This window comes from Rana temporaria, chromosome 5, assembly GCF_905171775.1.
Source record: "Rana temporaria chromosome 5, aRanTem1.1, whole genome shotgun sequence".
NCBI classification, from domain to species: domain Eukaryota; kingdom Metazoa; phylum Chordata; class Amphibia; order Anura; family Ranidae; genus Rana; species Rana temporaria.
In genome coordinates, this window is record NC_053493.1 from 56,910,797 (window position 1) to 56,925,591 (window position 14,795).

At 41.5% G+C, this 14,795-nt stretch overlaps 1 protein-coding gene across 1 annotated transcript; it reads right to left on the bottom strand.

Annotated features, from left to right (window-relative positions):
• Nucleotides 1-1,121: 1,121 nt before the first annotated feature.
• Nucleotides 1,122-1,724, bottom strand: LOC120941058 (histone H3.v1-like; the record flags this gene model as incomplete). Its single annotated transcript, XM_040354297.1, has 2 exons — nucleotides 1,122-1,229; nucleotides 1,656-1,724. Coding segments are annotated over 2 exons (177 nt in total), but the record flags the coding sequence as incomplete, so codon positions are not given.
• Nucleotides 1,725-14,795: the final 13,071 nt, after the last annotated feature.

Genomic DNA, 14,795 nt, shown 5'->3' on the forward strand with positions numbered 1-14,795 from the left:
GAGCACTTTTTAAGGACTTCTAAGAGCCTCTCTGCCCAGAGCCTAGAGCGATATTCCTCAGCTCTTGTGTTTAATTGACCAAATTTTAGATTCTCCGAAGTGAACTGATTCCTCACTGCTGAAGGAGACGGTAATTTGTACCAGCTGGAGAACATTCTTCCACTGCCTGGTGAGGACAAAATTCATCATGACAGCACAATCACTTTGATGAGCAAATCATTTTTATATTGATATGTTAAAGTTATGTTACCAAATATGAAAAATATCCATGACAACATCTAATAGAGAATTCCATCCTATACAGAATATTTAATGTTGAGAGAAACCTTCCTAGTGGAATTGCAAAATCAAAAGCAGAAAAATCAGCACAAGGGGCATACCATACAGTCAATAGGATGTGTCCCTTGTGTTGATTTCTCTTCTATTAATAGTAATTATCCCCTGTCCTAATCCACCCAACCCCCCACAACCCCCCCAAAAACATAATCTTACAGTGCGGCAGGGGTAATAGAACAAATGGACGGTCACAGGCTCTCATCTGGAGAGCTTGACTAGGTCCACCTAGCTGCTCCATTCATGGAAGCCATACTATGGGGTTAAATTAGGGGTTAGGGTTTGGGTTAGGGGTTAATATATTATTTATTGTCTTCTTCTTCTTCTTATTATTATTATAATACAGGATTTATACAGCGACAGAGGTTTGCCCAGCGCTTTACAACATGGGGGCAGACAGTACAGTTACAATACTCAATACAGTAGGGATCAGATGGCCCTGTATGTTAGAGCTTACAAGCTATAAGATTATTATTATTTATTTATTATTATTACATGTTTTTGTTAAGGTGTTATTAATACTACTAATAAAAATAAATTAATAAATAAATGTAAAATAAATAAACTTCTTCTTCTAGTTCTTCTTCTTCGAGTTCTTCTTCTTCTTCGAGTTCTTCTTCTTCTTCTTCTTCGAGTTCTTCTTCTTCTTCGAGTTCTTCTTCTTCTTCTAGTTCTTCTTCGAGTTCTTCTTCTTCTTCTTCTTCGAGTTCTTCTTCTTCTTCTTCTTCGAGTCCTTTTTCTTCTTCTTCGAGTTCTTCTTCTTCAAGTTCTTCTTCTTCTTCTTCGAGTTCTTCTTCTTCTTCTTCTTCGAGTTCTTCTTCTTCTTCTTCTTCTTCTTCTTCTTCGAGTTCTTCTTCTTCTTCGAGTTCTTCTTCGACTTCTTCTTCGAGTTCTTCGAGTTCTTCGAGTTCTTCGAGTTCTTCTTCTTCGAGTTTTTCTTCGAGTTCTTCTTCTTCTTTGAGTTCTTCGAGTTCTTCTTCTTCTTCTTCGAGTTCTTCTTCTTCGAGTTCTTCTTTGAGTTCTTCTTCGAGTTCTTCTAGTTCTTCTTCTTCGAGTTCTTCTTCTTCGAGTTCTTCTTCTTCGAGTTCTTCTTCTTCGAGTTCTTCTTCTTCGAGTTCTTCTTCTTCGAGTTCTTCTTCTTTGAGTTCTTCTTCTTCGAGTTCTTCTTCGAGTTCTTCTTATTCTTCTTCGAGTTCTTCTTCGAGTTCTTCTTCGAGTTCTTCTTCGAGTTCTTCGAGTTCTTCTTCTTCTTCTTCGAGTTCTTCGAGTTCTTCTTCTTCTTCTTCTTCGAGTTCTTCTTCTTCTTCTTTGAGTTCTTCTTCTTCTTCTTCAAGTTCTTCTTCTTCTTCGAGTTCTTCTTCTTCTTCTTCGAGTTCTTCTTCTTCTAGTTCTTCTTCTTCGAGTTCTTCTTCTTCTTCTTCGAGTTCTTCTTCTTCTTCGAGTTCTTCTTCTTCTTCGAGTTCTTCTTCTTCTTCTTCAAGTTCTTCTTCTTCTTCTTCTTCGAGTTCTTCTTCTTCGAGTTCTTCTTCTACTTCGAGTTCTTCTTCTTCGAGTTCTTCTTCGAGTTCTTCTTCGAGTTCTTCTTCTTCTTTGAGTTCTTCTTCTTCTTCGAGTTCTTCTTCGAGTTCTTCTTCGACTTCTTCTTCGAGTTCTTCTTCTTCGAGTTCTTCTTCGAGTTCTTCTTCGACTTCTTCTTCGAGTTCTTCTTCTTCGAGTTTTTCTTCGAGTCCTTCTTCTTCTTCATCGAGTTCTTCTTCTTCGAGTTCTTCTTCTTCTTCGAGTTCTTCTTCTTCGAGTTCTTCTTCTTCTTCAAGTTCTTCTTCTTCGAGTTCTTCTTCGAGTTCTTCGAGTTCTTCTAGTTCTTCTTCTTCGAGTTCTTCTTCTTCGAGTTCTTCTTCTTTGAGTTCTTCTTCTTCTTCGAGTTCTTCTTCTTCGAGTTCTTCTTATTCTTCTTCGAGTTCTTCTTCTTCTTCTTCTTCGAGTTCTTCTTCTTCGAGTTCTTTTTCTTCGAGTTCTTCTTCGAGTTCTTCTTCGAGTTCTTATTCTTCTTCTTCGAGTTCTTCTTCTTCTTCTTCGAGTTCTTTTTCTTCTTCTTCGAGTTCTTCTTCTTCTTCTTCGAGTTCTTTTTCTTCTTCTTCGAGTTCTTCTTCTTCTTCTTCTTCTTTGAGTTCTTCTTCTTCTTCTTCTTCTTCTTCTTCTTCAAGTTCTTCTTCTTCTTCTTCTTCGAGTTCTTTGCCATAAGGTGCCATGTTGAACTTCCACTGACCAGTTTGAGAGCGATAACACCAAATTGAACACACCTGCTCAGTGGGGAAGGAAAAATGGCTAATTGGGTCCAATTCAGACATTTTCACTTAGGGGTGTACTTACTTTTGTTGCCAGTGGTCTGGACATTAATGGCTGTGTGTTGATTAATTTTGCGGGGACAAAAAATTTACACTGTTATACAAGCTGTACACTCACTACTTTACATTGTAGAAAAGTGTAATTTCTTCAGTGTTGTCACATGAAAAGATATAATAAAATATTTACAAAAATGTGAGGGGTTTACTCACTTTTGTGAGATACTGTATGTATGTATATATATATAAAAAATTTAAGGTTAGGGGCTATTTATTTATTATTACATATCATTAATATTAAATAATTAAGTAAAATATTACAATATTTTATTTATTTATGATGATTTTTAGTTATTTGTGTATTTATTTTACATTTATTTAGTTATATATTATTCCATTTTCTTTTTTTGTATTTGAGCAGAAAAATGCGCAAAAACACACAACAAAACACAGGACAGTGCACAAAAACGTGCAAGTTGTGCGTTTCCATTTATTTCTATGGGAATAAAAACACGACAAAAATTTGGAGCTACAACAAAAAGCTCCAGAACTTTTTTGAAGCTTCAGGCGACCTGGAGAGGAGATGTGAACCATCTCCATAGAGAATAATGCCGCGTACACACGGTCGTTTTTCGGCATGAAAAAAAATGACATTTTTAAAAACATCATTTAAAATGATCGTGTGTGGGCTTCACATCGTTTTTCAGCTTCTGAAAAACGACAATTTTTTTTTCCGAACATGCTGCATTTTTCAATGTCGTTTTTTAAAATGTAGTTTTTCGGGTTGTAAAAAATGATCGAGTGTGGGCTAAAACGACGTTTTAAACCTGCGCATGCCCAGAAGCGAGTTATGAGACGGGATCGCTCGTTCTGGTAAAACTACCATTCATAATGGAGTAAGCACATTGTTCACGCTGTAACAGACAAAAAAGCACGAATCGTCTTTTACTAACATGGAATCAGCTAAAAGCAGCCCAAAGGCGAATAGAACTTCCCCTTTAGAGTGCCGTCGTACGTGTTGTACGTCACCGCGCTTTGTTCATAATTTTTCAAAAACGATGGTGTGTGGGCAACGTCGTTTTTAATGATGAATTTTGAAAAATGTTGCTTTTTGGACATGCTGAAAAGTTTCATTTTTTTTCATGCCGAAAAACGACCGTGTGTACGTGGCATTATAGATTTTTGTTCTCCTCCAGGGTTTTGGAGCTTCAAACGAGGTGTGAATGGGGCCTTAAGGTGCCACAGACCTACATGGACATTTGAATACGTATGCATAATCCCAACCACCAAAATCATAAACACAAATGTCCGGCTCAGCTGGAAATGTATGTTTATGTGACTAGATAGCGGAGGGAGGAGATGAGCAGTGCAAACAGATTCTGCCACTCACTAGTAAAGAAAGCAACAGTCATTGGAAAAGACGCAGTCTGCTCCTTTAACTGTGACCTCATCACCTGAAAAGACTGAAAAATATCTGCATCTGGCAATTGTCATCTCATGTCTATGTGTTGCTTTACAGTCGGAAAAATCCAGAGGTGGTAGGTGTTATGTTCTACATAAGAGAATTGCAGACAAAACACAGAAACCAAGTATGCATTCTAATAAGCTATTTGCCAGCTTTAAAAAAATAAAAATAAATCTCTATTAAAAAAATAAAATAAAAAAAGGGGGCTTCAAATAATGTATAACCCTCATCGTTTTTTAGGTAACACACTGAGCACAATAAAATAAACATTCCACAAAAAACTATTCGTTAAATTGTTATCCCAGCACTTGCAGTTTACAATTTTGAGTGCTACTGGCTCCGGCTCTCTGTGCTGCTTCCCTGAACTTCCAGTCTCCACAGTGGACAGTGCAGTCTGGAGCCATTCTGTTAACTTCCAGGAGGAAGGAGTAGCAGGAAAGTGCTTTGCTATTTTAGGCTACGGGGCTTTGTGTTTCTATTGATACACACAGTTTAGGGAGATACATCACTAGTTCCTGCATACAAGGCTGACTCCATAGGACACTGCAAGAGAAAGGAGCCACCCGGAAAAAAAACATAAGCAAGGAATAAAAGATAAAGTAGCTGCATACTCAGTAAGTGACTAAATGCTGAAAGTGCTTAAAACCAAGGGGTTTAATATTACTTTTAGGAATATGAAAACAAAAAGGAGGTTGTAAAGGTTCGTTTTTTATTTTCTAAATAGGTTCCTTTAAGCTAGTGCATTGTTGGTTCACTTACCTTTTCCTTCGATTTCCCTGCTAAATGTTTTTTTTTTCTTTGTCTGAATTTCTCACTTCCTGTTTCTCCTCAGTAAGCTTTCCACCATCATCCATGGGGGGTTAGTCAGCCAGAACAGCTTACTGAGGAGAAACAGGAAGTGAGAAATTCAGACAAAGAAAAAAAAAACATTTAGCAGGGAAATCGAAGGAAAAGGTAAGTGAACCAACAATGCACTAGCTTAAAGGAACCTATTTAGAAAATAAAAAATGAACCTTCACAACCCCTTTAACTAATACATTTTTTACATTTTTATACGTTTGTTTCGTTCCGAATTAATATTCGGACAAATGTTTAATTTTCCGAAATTCGGATATATATCTAAATGTTCGAATTTCAGTATAAACAAAGATTACCGAATGCTCCAAATAACAAAACAAAATTCAAATTGAATTTTACATCGCATTGTTAATTCAAAGACTTTGTAATCATTTGATGAAGATTTTTATTTAGTTTGTTCACTTTGCTGCATTCGAATTGAAAAAAATATAACATTTTTGTTTTGACGGTAAATTAACCAAATTTAACTAAACTAAATAACTAGATTAAGGAATCTAAACGCAACAAAACAAATTATTTTGTCATGCACATGTCTAACACATTTGTTATAAAAACGTTAACACATATCCCATTCTCTTTCACCCCTCCTCTCCCCCCCTCTCTCCCACCCCTCTGTCTCTCTTACCACCCTCTCTTTCTCCCCTTCACTCCCCCTCACTCCCCCTCTCTCTCACCCCTCTCTTGCACTCCTCACTCTCTCTCACCCCCTCTCTATCCTTCACCCCTCTCTCGCACTCCTCCCTCTCTCTCTTACCCCCTCTCTCTCCCCCCTCTCTCTCACCCTCTCTCTATCACCCCTCTCTCGCACTCCTCCCTCTCTCTCTTACCCCCTCTCTCTCACCCTGTCCTTCTCACTACCCCTTCTCTCTCACTCCACCCATCTCTCTCACCCTCTCTTTCTCTCACTCCTCCCTCTGTCTCACCCCTCTCTCCCATCCCCTCTCTCTCACTACGCCCTCTCTCTCACCCATCGTTCACACTCCTCCCTCTCTCTATCACCCCCTCGCTCTCACTCCTTCCTCTCTCTCACCCTCTCTCTAACCAACCCCCTCTCTCTCACCCTCTCTCTTTCACTCCCCCTCTCTCCCTCACCTCCTCTATCTCTCACTAACTGCCTCTCTTTCACCCTCTCTCTCACCCCCTCTCTCACTCCCCCTCTCTCCCTCTCACCCCCCTCTCTCACTCCCCCTCTATCTCTCACCCCCTCTCTCTCACTCCCCCTCTCTCTCTCTCTCGCCCACTCTCTCTAACTCTCCCTCTTTCTCACCCCTCTCTTGCATGCCTCCCTCTCTCTCACCCCCTCTCTCTCACACACACTCTCTCTCACCCCTCTCTCTTATTCCCTTCTTTCTCTCACTCCTCCCTCTCTCACTCCTCTCTCTCTCTATCTCACCCCTCTCTCTCACTCCCCTCTATCTCTCACCCTCCCTCTCTCTATCTCACTCCCCCTCTCTCTCTCACCCCCTTTCTCTCACTCCCCTCTTTTTTGCACTCCCCCCCCTCTCTCTTCCCTTTCTCTCACTCCCCCCTCTCTCTCACTCTCCCCTATATATCTCAGTCCCCCTCTCTCTCTCACTCCTCCCCCACTCTCAGTCCCCCTCTCTCTCTCACCCTTTACTCACTTACTCCTCCCTCTCTCTTACTCCTCCCTCTTTCTCTCACCCCCTCTCTCTCATTCCCCCTCTCTCTCTCACCCTGTCTCTCTGCCACTCCTCCCTCTCTCTATAACCCCCCCTCTCTCTCAACCCCCTCTCACTCCACCCCGCTCTCTCTAACCCCCCCTCTTTTACCCCCCTATTTCTCATCCACCCTCTGTCTCACTTGAGTGTGGGCAGGGACACAGGGTGCCCCATAAGTTGGCAGTCCGCCCTTGGTAAGGAGTGTCCGCAAAGAGATTGCAGCAGCACTGAGATGCAACATTTGCAATAATTTTCAATAGACAATGCTTCAGCAACCTAAATGCCATACAGTTAGGATTTACATGTGAGTTAATAAATCTATGGGGTATGGTGCAAAATTAGATCTTTCCTTAGCCACAGAGTTTTAAATCTGAACTTACCTGTTTAGAACTGATTTTCAGCGCAGGTTCTTTTGCAGTTTACAATCAGATAAACTGGTCCCAGGAGAACATAATCTAATATTAGGCATATAATAGGTATAATATAATATAGTATATATTATAATATAGTTTGTATCCTGACTGGGGCTTTGTTAGAACCTTCATTCCTGTCTAGGTTATATATAGCTCCATAACTTCATCTCAGATAAACCCGAGTAATGAGCAGTGTGTCGGTTCTTATGCCAGAGACGTTATATCGGCCAGTGAGTCCGCTGCGATTTCATCTAAAGAGACTTGACAAGTTTTGGTTTGAGATTTACTTTCCTTATAGTTTTACAATTCCAAGTACAGCATATCGTAAACTCCTAGAAAAGCAGTACAAGTCACGGCTGTTTCCCCAGGCCTGTCTGCTGGGATCAACTGGCATCAATCAACAGTATTATATGAAATAAGTAGAAGCACAATTTATGTATAACTAATTTTGCCATAAAAGTAAGGATCTCAAAGGAAACTTATTCTTAAGAGAAAACTTAAAGTGTATAAAAACCCAAGAAGAATTGAATATGGTGGCTGCAATAGTTTTCTTTTTTTCTGGCTTTTTTTGGGTGATAATATTCACTTAAAGATGTTGTAAAGGTACAATCCCCCCCCCCCCCCCAAATAACTTACTTTACCTTAGTGCAGTCCTCCTTCACGTACCTCATCCTTCCATTTTGCTTTTAAATGTATGCACATTAGCACATTACGAAATACTTACTTTAGAAGGAAGCCTTCCAGCGGTGCCTTGTCACCACTGAAGGCACTTCCATCTTCTACCAGTTTTACTTACAGGTTCTCGTCCTATTGGCGTCTGGTTGGCCACATCGCGATCATGATACAAACCGTGGCACAGAGCTCTGAAGGAACGGCAAAGGGCATGCCATCCCTTCAGAGCACATGCGCCGCTGACGTCATGGCTGCACGCAGTGAGAGTATCTCCTAAACCGTGCAGGTTTTAAAGATATTCACTTGTACCTATAGGTAAGCCTTATTATAGGCTTAGGCCTCGTACACACGACCGAGTTTCTCGGCAAAAACCAGCAAGAAACTTGCTGGGAGATATTTTTTTGCAGAGGAAACCGGTCGTGTGTACATTTTCGTCTAGGAAACTGTCGAGAAACTCGACGAGCCAAAAAGAGAGCATGTTCTCTATTTCCTCGACAGGAATGGAGAAACTTGCCTTGTCGAGTTCCTCGACAGCCTAACAAGGAACTCGACGAACAAAACTATGTGTTTCGCCCGTCGAGTTCCTCGGTCGTGTGTACGAGGCTTCAGGCCCTGTGTACACTGCTACTGCTAAACGTACGTTCAGAGGCAGTTGGACACTTTTTTCAACTGCCCCTGAACTTAATTAATGTTATCCTATGTGACCATGTACACAGTCTCGTTTATTGACGTTTTTAGTTAGTTGTGTTTAACAGCGTTTATTTGAAAGAATAAACGCCGAAGATTTCCACTTTTCAGACGCTAAACGCGGCTAAATGCGATAACCTGCGTTTAGCAGCGTTTCGTTTATAGCCGTTTTTTGTTTTTGCCCATTTTTTCTTTTTTATCTTTTTGAAACGCTTCTAAACACAAACGCGGCAAAACTGCGCTAAACATGGCATGTACATGAAGCCTAACCTGTAGGTACAAATGCCAAAAAAGGGTTTACTTTCACTTTAAGGTAAAAGATGTTCAAAGCGGGGTTCCATCCGCGATTTCTTTTTTTTTTAAAGTCAGCAGCTACCAACGCTGTAGCTGCTGACTTTTAATAAGGACACTAACCTGTCCTACTCGCCCGTGATGTCAGCCCCCCCCCCGAGGTCGATCCCTGGATCCTAGCAGCTCCCGGCGCCGCCATCATCAGTAAGGGAAACAGGCAGTGAAGCCGTGCGGCTTCACTGTCCATTTCCTATTGCGCATGCGCAAGCCTCGCAGCTCTTTGTGAATGGGCCGGCTGCTCTCTGGGATACACACAGTTCCCAGAATGCAGCGCGCCCCATTCACCAGAAGACACCGCGACTAGGACGGAGGAAGAAGACCCACCGCGGACGATGAAAAGGCAGATTACGGACTTACGCATAGCAACTGCTATTTATGGTAAGCATATAAAAAAAAAAATTCAATTATTTCTTTCTATTTTTTTTTCTTTGGTAAAAAAAAAATTTCAGGGTGGAACTCCACTTTAAGCATCAGTTTCCCCCCTCATCCTCTCTTTTACTTTCTTGAGCCTTCATTCGATCCAGTGCTGTGCCCATCTGCAGCTCTTCTCCCCCTCCCTTCCTGGTCTCATAGGTTTTGCTAAGGCAGCAGGAGCTGTTGGCTTTAATTGATCACGGGTAATTGCCAAACAATTATGGCAACTGAAATGCATCTTTATGCTGGTGGTTACCTTTGAACTTGGATGTAAGGTCATTGATTGCTTATTGGACCGAGGTTATAACGAATCTGTTATACACCAAGGACTGGAAAAGGTTTTGCCAATGGATAGAGAGGATTTACAGATAAGCCTAAAACCAGGAGAGAGCATAAAAATAAGTGTAAAACTCATCAACCTTAAAACTCTAGAAATAGAAAAACGGGTAAACCTATTACATCTGTAACCACATTTTCCCAAGAATATAATCAAGTAGTCAGAATAATAAAAAAGAAACTGTCAATATTGCATACAGATAAAGATTTAAATGGGATTTTGGGGTCATTTGGGTAGTTTCTGTTGTTATTATGATTTAAAAAGAGTAAACACAGTTGATTGATAATAAATGGCTTCAGCCAAACACTAACCTTGAGTGAAAGAAAAGTTTTCGTTTTATCATTCATATTCTCTGAAAAATTGCCAAGAAATCAGAAATTCTGCCAGGGTATGTAAACTTATGAGCGCAACTGCATATATATTACAATATAATATATATATATATATTATATAAATATCTAAAATAAATTATTTGAAAATAAGTAATTGGTAAAAATAAGAATAACACTCCACTTCAATTATACATTTTTGTTGCTCTCTCTTTTCCCATCAGGGACAATTAATATACCGTATATACTCGAGTATAAGCCGAGATTTTCAGCCCTTTTTTTTGGGCTGAAAATGCCCCCCTCGACATATACTCGTGTCAGTGTACCTAAAATTATTGTGAGGCTGCGGGCGTCCATCGTTTAAAACTCGCTGTCTCCTCCTGTCCCTTCTGTGAAAGGCGGAACTGTCTGCTGAGAAACGCCTATCACGAACGCCCTCTCATCCTCACCCATGCCAGCAGACACTGTGTTCAGTGTTACGCAAATCAAGGATGCCTTTTCATCCTCGGACAAGAGGATGTCTGTGATTGGTGGAACACTGAACGCAGTGTCTGTTGGGAAACTGAGTCCGAGAATGAGAGAATGTCCGTGATAGGCGGAACTGTGTCAGCTGAGAAACGCCTATCAGGGAAGGGACCAGAAGGAGACCGCGAGTTTTATACAATGAATGGATGCCCGCAGCCTCTCAATTTCAGGTACACCGACAATGGGCACAGTGACGACAGGCACAGTGACCACGGGCATATTGAGGATGGGCACAGTGAGGATGGGCACAGTGAGGATTGGCACCGTGAGGATTGGCACAGTGACGATGGGAATAGTGAGGATGGGCACAGTGTGGATGGGCACAGTGAGGATGGGCACAGTGACTATTGACACAGTGAGGTTGGGCACAGTGACAATTGGCACAGTGAGGTTGGCACAGTGAGGTTGCAATGGGCACAGTGAGGTTGCCAAAGTGAGGTTGCAATGGGCACAGTGAGACGTGTAAATGGGCATTGTTGACCCTCTTTCCGCTTACAGTAGCTGCTGCATTCTCACCCTAGGCTTATACTGGAGTCAATAAGTTTTCCCAGTTTTTTGTGGTAAAATTAGGTACCTCGGCTAATACTCGGGTCAGCTTATACTCAAGTACAGGGCCGATCCGCCCTATAGGCTCACTATGCAAGCCGCTTAGGGCCCCACAAAGCTGCAGAGGGCCCCCTAAATTACTAGAGGCCTCGCCTGGTGACAAGTCATTTTCGGCCCCTCACTCTGCTTCTCAACTCGCTGGCTGCATGGGAGAAGAGGTAAGAAGTCAGCACCCCACCGCTTCTCACTTTAATGTAAGATGTCTCATTTCCGACAGCAGAACCTGCCCCCCCCCCCCCGCTTCTCAACTTTAATGTGACATGAAATTTTGCTTAGGGCCCCAGGGAGGTCAGGATCGGCACTGCTCGAGTATATACGGTAACTTCCTATCCCTGTCACGTAGATCGAAAATGTAGAAGATAGTAAGGACAGCAATTCAGCAATCAGTCCTGGCAGACATAATCCTTCCCTGCTCTATCGAAAGTAGGAAAGCACTTTTTGGCTAACGATGTGCTTTCAACTTAGTTTTGTACAATCCCTTGCAACCTGAGCTCCAATCATAATTTTGGGTTAGTCTGTAACCTTTGGTCACATGACTGCGTTCTGTATGTTTTCCCATTCATTCTGCAGAGAACCACGTACCAGTCAACACACTAACTTTTATTTTCACAGGCTAGGTTTCCATGGCATGACATGGGCATCCATAATGGCAAGGCAGTAAGGTAAAATACATGATATAAAGATATCGGGCCAGATCCACAGCCAGCCGCCGTAACTTATCTTTTCCCATTTAAGTTACACTGCCGGAAAATTTCTACCTAAGTGCCCGATCCACAAAGCACTTACCTAGAAATTTTCGGGTGTGTAACTTAAATTCCGCCGGCGCAAGGCGTTCCTATTCAAATGGGGGCGAGTCCCAATTAAATTAGGCGCGCTCCCGCGCTGGACGTACTGCGCATGCTCGTGACGTCATTTTCCCGATGTGCATAGCGCGAAATTACGTTACGCCGAGCTTCGTGAATCGCGCCGGGTCAAAAAAGTTGCGTCGGGAAAAAAAAAAGATACGGCTGGGAAAAAAAAAATAACAGCGTCGCGGGTAAGAAGGGTCTACTTTTACAAGGTGTAAACAGTTTACACTTTGTAAAAGCAGCCCTAATTTTACACATGCAACTTAATACTTAAGGAGAAAAAACGAAGCGTAAAAGCTTTGTGGATCTCCGTAAGTGCTAATTTGCATACCCGAATCGGCATTTCGACACGAAATGCCCCAAGCGGCGGATGCGGTACTGCATCCTAAGATCCGGCAGTGTAAGTCCCTTACACATGTCGGATCTTCTGTCTATCTCTTGGAAAACTGATTCTGTGGATCAGTTCCATAGTTAGAAACAGGGATACGACAGCGTATCAGTAGATACGCCGGCGTATCCCTTTTGAGGATCTGGCCCATCCTTCCTACCAATTAGAAATAATTTATTTTTGTATTTATTGGGTTAAATTACCAAAAGCTAAAGACTCCGGATACATCCACAGCATTGTTCCTGCATGTTATAAAGACTTCTGAGAATAATTCAAAGAGCAGTGTTGTGTTTACATACTGTACACAGTAGCCAAACAGATGTCATCTTTACTACATCAGTGTAACCAGAATAATGCAAAGTGATTTCCAATTGGTCACTGTAAATAATTGCGTACCGCTCTTTGTACTGATAATCTGTAAGAGGAGCTGGGCTTGTTCGAGAATTCATGACTTTACCTTTTAATTATGAACTGCCAAAAATAAAGAGGAAAGTTGTGTAACTATATCTGGACCCATTTAATTTTTTTTCAAAATAATTTCCGTATTTAAGTCACAGATGAAAAGCAGTAAGCATGGAAATACATAAAATTAGAAACTTGTGCAATGTTGCAACAGTTTTACAGAGAGGAACATTTCAGTGGAAGAAACAGTCTAGTGTTGTAGCATTGTAGTAGAATACCCAGAACACACCTCTGTGAGGCTTATGATTGGCCAACCTGGGCTTCTTGCACCTCTCATCCTATTATAGTCATTTAAGCTTTGAAAGATATATTGGGTAGTGTGATGTGGAATTGTTTTAGGTCCTTTATAGGGGAGATCATTTTGAGGAACAGGTGAGATGTATAGTGTTGGGGATTGCAGGAAAAAAGTGGAAAGACTTGTAGAGGATGGATAAGGACCGACAATAAAAGAGGAATAATAGGAGATATCAGAAAAAGAAGGCAATTCATTTTTAAGATTACGCATAACTTCTATTCCTGTTCAGGGCCGGCAATAGCGCAAGGCAACATTGGCACTTGCCTTACGGCGCCAGAAAATCAGGCGATCGTGACCTCAGAGCTGCGATCCAGCAGGGAGTGCGCCACGCGGGGTGCAGTTCACCCAGGCGCCACAGAGGTGGCGCTCAAGATCCACTCCCAAAAAATGATACGCTCATATGCATAATTACTAAACCGCATGTTTTTTTTTAAGCAAGTTCTTTCTAAATCCCGCGATAACTAGCGGCAGACCTCCTCAATGTCTCCTGGGAACAATGACAAAAGCTCCCAGGAGACATTGCGCCATCGAGGAAGTGACGGAATGCCCGCACACTACCCGATGAATCCATATACAGGAAGTGGCCACTGGCCAGTAATATAAAGGATACTAAGGTTCGCCTGCCCCTGACAGCGACTCGAGCTGGGCATCGCCGCTAAGTGAAGGATTGAAGGTGAAGGGCGGGGCATGAAATGTCCCCGCCCCACCACCTATGGGACTGTGTCATACCAGAAAATAAAATTAAAGTTTAATTTAAAAAAAAAAAAAAAAAATTACTTACCCATGATTGGTTGAGCTTTTGTTGACAGTTGCCCCAAACAACGGTCCTCTAGCCCTGTAAAAAGATAGAGGATGCGTCAGCAGTGGGCAGAAGATTGGAGAAGAATTGGAGAAGCACATCCCACCCTCCCTCCCTGTCGTGGCCTTTTTTATGAGGTTTTAATCCCTTCTTGTAAGGGGATGGTATATTTCATGATTGTTTTAGCTTGAGCTTAAATGGATAAGCTCATTTTATAATTATATATATATGGTTATATGTTAATAAACTTGATTTAATATACTTAAATTGATTATTTAATTTGATTCAAGAATTGTTTGATATAATCAATTTATTTACACCTATAAATAAAGGCCACGGCCATTTCATACCACAGGTATATTTTGTAGTATTATTTATTTATTTATTAAAATATTATATTAGTTCTTAAAGGTTATGACTATGGTCCCATGGCTCGGGCGGCTCGGCTGCTCTAGTCCTGCAAAGGGAACTGCGTTCCTGCTGTGAAAACAGTGCAGGGACTCCGTTCCCACACGTTCCCGCAGGACTTAAGCCCTGCTCGGTACCCAGAAGATGAAACGGGTTTGAATAAAATTTAAATATTTATAAAAAAAAAATACAAAAAATTCCAAATCAACAAGACAATAGTAGCATTGTTGGGGTAATTGTGTTACATTAACACTGATGAAACAAAGATCCCAACTGGTAGGTGAAAGAACAATGATGTAGGTAAAGACGTGGTCCTTAACATGTTTCGTGACGTAAGTCGGTTCTTCAGGAGGAGTCAACCAAAACATCTAACGAGAGATACAATCTCATAGTTACAATATCAAAAAACAGATGAAAAACAGTATGTAGCCAAGCTAACAGTAAACCTTTGGTTTTGGAGTATTAAAAGCCAGCGTAACTCACCAGTGGAAGCCCATAGGGGCATCAGACGGCACTAGAAACAACTGAGAAGGGTGTCCCCCCGCGGGCGGAAACGGGAAGCTGTAAACATTGGACAAACTAAA